Source organism: Anser brachyrhynchus (genome assembly GCF_964034855.1).
Source record: "Anser brachyrhynchus genome assembly, chromosome: 2".
NCBI classification, from domain to species: Eukaryota; Metazoa; Chordata; class Aves; order Anseriformes; family Anatidae; genus Anser; species Anser brachyrhynchus.
In genome coordinates this window covers 87,859,979-87,863,175 of record NC_137695.1, presented here as the reverse complement: position 1 = coordinate 87,863,175, position 3,197 = coordinate 87,859,979, and the positions used below count along the sequence as shown (strand labels likewise).

The window sequence follows — 3,197 nt, the reverse complement described above, 5'->3', positions numbered from 1 at the left end:
TCTCCCTTTATGTGGCAGTAAGTTTAACAGACTCCACTTGCTCCTGTTTCTCTAAGTTTCTCAAGTCCTAGCCAACAAACCACAGTAAAACTAGAGGTTATCATCCAGTGTATCAGCACAAAACAACTGCAAAGAGCAAGGCAGTGGCTTAAGTAGGGAATTCTTTCCTGGAAAGGGATTTATCAAGTAAGGTGCAAAAAGAATGGAGCTGCTGAATTAGCAGCGAGTCCTCTTGTTGCTCGGTAACAACAGAAACAGACTCACAATGAAATGTCTCCTGGTGTGTAACGTGGCTCCTGGTGTAACGTGGCTCAGGTGTCCCACAGCTACCCCGTCCCTCACGGAGATGCAGATAGCAACTTGAAATGACAATACCAATCACTTATTCATCTAGGAGAGGCAAAATTAAGGAGCTTTCAATTTTACTACATATTAGCTGGCATTTTCATGGATTTATTTTAAAATAAACTGTTCTGTCCGTATCTAGACCACAAATATGAATTACACTGAAACACAGATTTAACACAAAATTTATCAAATGCTACTGCAGATAAATGCAAATATGGGAAACATAATTATAACTTAGAATAAGTCAGATGGACATCACAATATTCTGTGCAGCTTAATTTCTTGCAGTTTTGCCAGTTGTTCCATCATTTGTCAAACCCACTAATGTTCCAGGTCAGAAAATGCAGCACTCATTGCATAATCCCAAACTCAATAGTCTTCATCTAGCAATCAAAATAAAGCAGTATGATTTATAGGGGCCCTCTCTGCATAAATTCAATGCTCTCCGCAAAGGTCTGGCACTTAAGAGAGATCAAACTACGTTTATTTGGACAGCTCCTTTCACACTATGGAGCCTTTATTTTATGGGCTTGTCAGGATAAATTAGGGCACAGACTCTGATCACTCTCTCATTTATGTTAGTGTCCCGAGGATATAACTTCTTGGAATTCCTAACTTGCTCTTGATTAACACGAAATCAGAAATGGGCCTAACATTTACTACACTACAAGTTTATAGCAATAAGAAGTTGTGTTCTGTAATGCGGAATTAAGGTAGTTTTCTTTTGAATTTTTTTGCTGATGGAGGGAAAAAAAAAAAAAAAGGCTTCTTCTTGACTATGACAGCTTATGACAGCTTTCATATACTGATCACAAGAACTAAAATGGGTAAAAAGTCACAGCTGAGATCATTCTATGTGCAGCAGTGGCATTGTAAGGCTCAGATAACTATGGAAAAAAAACAAAAACAAAAAACCAGAACTCTTGGTCTGACCCAACTTGTGTCCATTTTCTATAATAATTGTACATTCCAGTTAGTGACATGATACTTCCAAAATTCGACTTTTCCTGTAACAAGCCTTTAAAATGCCATACTAGTGTCTGTATTTACTGATACTTTGTAATCTCTGTACCAAATATATTTAGTTTATACACTAGAGATAACACGCAGGGTTGCAAACTGACCTGTTTCCCCACTTTTTTCCCCTTTTTTTCCTGGAAAGTTTAGCAAGAGATGGCAGGAGAGGTGAAGACACGGGACCCAGGGAAGGCACAGGATGGAAGCCATTCCAAGGATACCTCATGTTTTGTTGCAGAGTGAAGTGCAATTAAAGCTTTACTCTGGATTTTGATGACAGAGTTTCTGTCCAGATCATCCTGGGAAACGAATTTGACAAGTAAGGAGGCTGAATGATTTCTACTGTACATTTTCAGGAGTAATCCGTGATGGAAGAAAGGACATGTAGGAGGTGGTGAGATGTTTGTGCAGATGTTCTTTACTGGCTGTCTGCCTTTTACCGTACGTAAAGATTCCTATGGAGCATCTTTTTCTTTCTTTCTTTGACGTGAACAGCTGTATTTTGTCTCTGGCACAGTACCAACATGCCAAATTTCCCAGTCCAGTGACATTTTCCTGCCAGACTTCACCTCCTTCCTAGATAACCCCCCACAACGAGGCAGTCCTGTCACAGCACCGCTACCGACGCCCACCTCACCGCCTAGGCCAGCGCCGCCCGGGGTTCATCCTGCACACCCCGGCGCTTGGCGCTGGAGCTGCAGCCGCGGCAGATGTTTCCCCGGGCTTTGAGGATGTGAAAGCCTCCCCCCTTCCCTCGCCTCGACGGAGCTCGGGGGGCCCCCGGGGAAGCCCCCGCCGCCACGGCAGGGGAGGGAGGGCCCGGGGGAGGCGGAGGCCGCGCGGCCGTTGGGGGCCGCTAACGGCCGCCGGGCAGCGGCACCGGGGCAGCGGCCATGGGCGGCGAGGGGCGCCCGGGGGCCCGGGGCCGCCTCCGCCTCGGGCTCCTCCTCGTCCTGCTGCAGGCGGCCCTCGCAGGTACCGCGGGGCCCGGCGCCGTGTGGGGAGGCGGTGCGGGTTACGGGTGCCATAGCCATAGGCAACACCATAGGCAAGCTGGCAAGGCGGCGAATAGTTGGTAGCCTCGGTACCGAGCCGAGAGAGCTGCATCTCCGTGCCGAAAGCTCTGGGGAACTGAAACAGCTCTGCAGTGGGATGCCGAGGCGGCACATCTCTGGTGTAATACTGCAGCTGTCAGCTGGTGCAGACGGGGACATTGGGTTGCACAGCCTCGACCCTAGGGCTGGGATTGCCCCAAAATGCCAGTCTCTGGTTCTTCATGAGGTTTGGAAATTTGAATGTAGTGAATCACTTAGGCTTCCTGGTAGTATTACATTAGCTTATTTAATTTGTACATTATTACGCATACGTGCCAGATCTTGTTATTTGCCAATCTAGTTATGATCAAGTTTCTCTAATGCCTTTATAAGGCCTTTTCCATAAGCAAGATTAAGGGTGAAGTTCAAAGTTGTGCTCAAAAAAAAAAAAAAAGGGGTGGGGGGAAACCATTTGCAGGATTTCAGTATATACTCACTGCAACATTGTTGTCATATTATTTCTTCTATCCTAGATCACTGAAACACTGCTGTCATATTATTTCTTCTGCCCATGGTTTTAATAAGCATAACAGATATTATCAACTCCAAAACAGACGTTTAATTTTGTTGCATTGGGGAGTTACTAATACAGTCTGAGTATAGTTTGATGTAAAGAATATACACCTTTTCAACTGTTTTTCTTTTGTTTTGTTTGCTAATGCTTGCAGTTTGGGCTGGTGTGTTTTTCCATAAGTGAATAATTAATCTTGGAGGACAACATGGAGCACGTTTCCTAAA

At 45.1% G+C, this 3,197-nt stretch overlaps 1 protein-coding gene across 1 annotated transcript in view; it reads left to right on the top strand.

Annotated features, from left to right (window-relative positions):
* Nucleotides 1-1,616: 1,616 nt before the first annotated feature.
* ZPBP (zona pellucida binding protein) overlaps nucleotides 1,617-3,197 on the top strand; it is a 37,780-nt gene continuing 36,199 nt past the window's right edge. Inside the window, exon 1 of the mRNA XM_080578960.1 lies at nucleotides 1,617-2,340. Within this exon, the coding sequence (XP_080435086.1) occupies nucleotides 2,259-2,340 (82 nt within the window). The 5' untranslated portion in view covers nucleotides 1,617-2,258. The remainder of the gene's footprint in view (nucleotides 2,341-3,197) is intronic.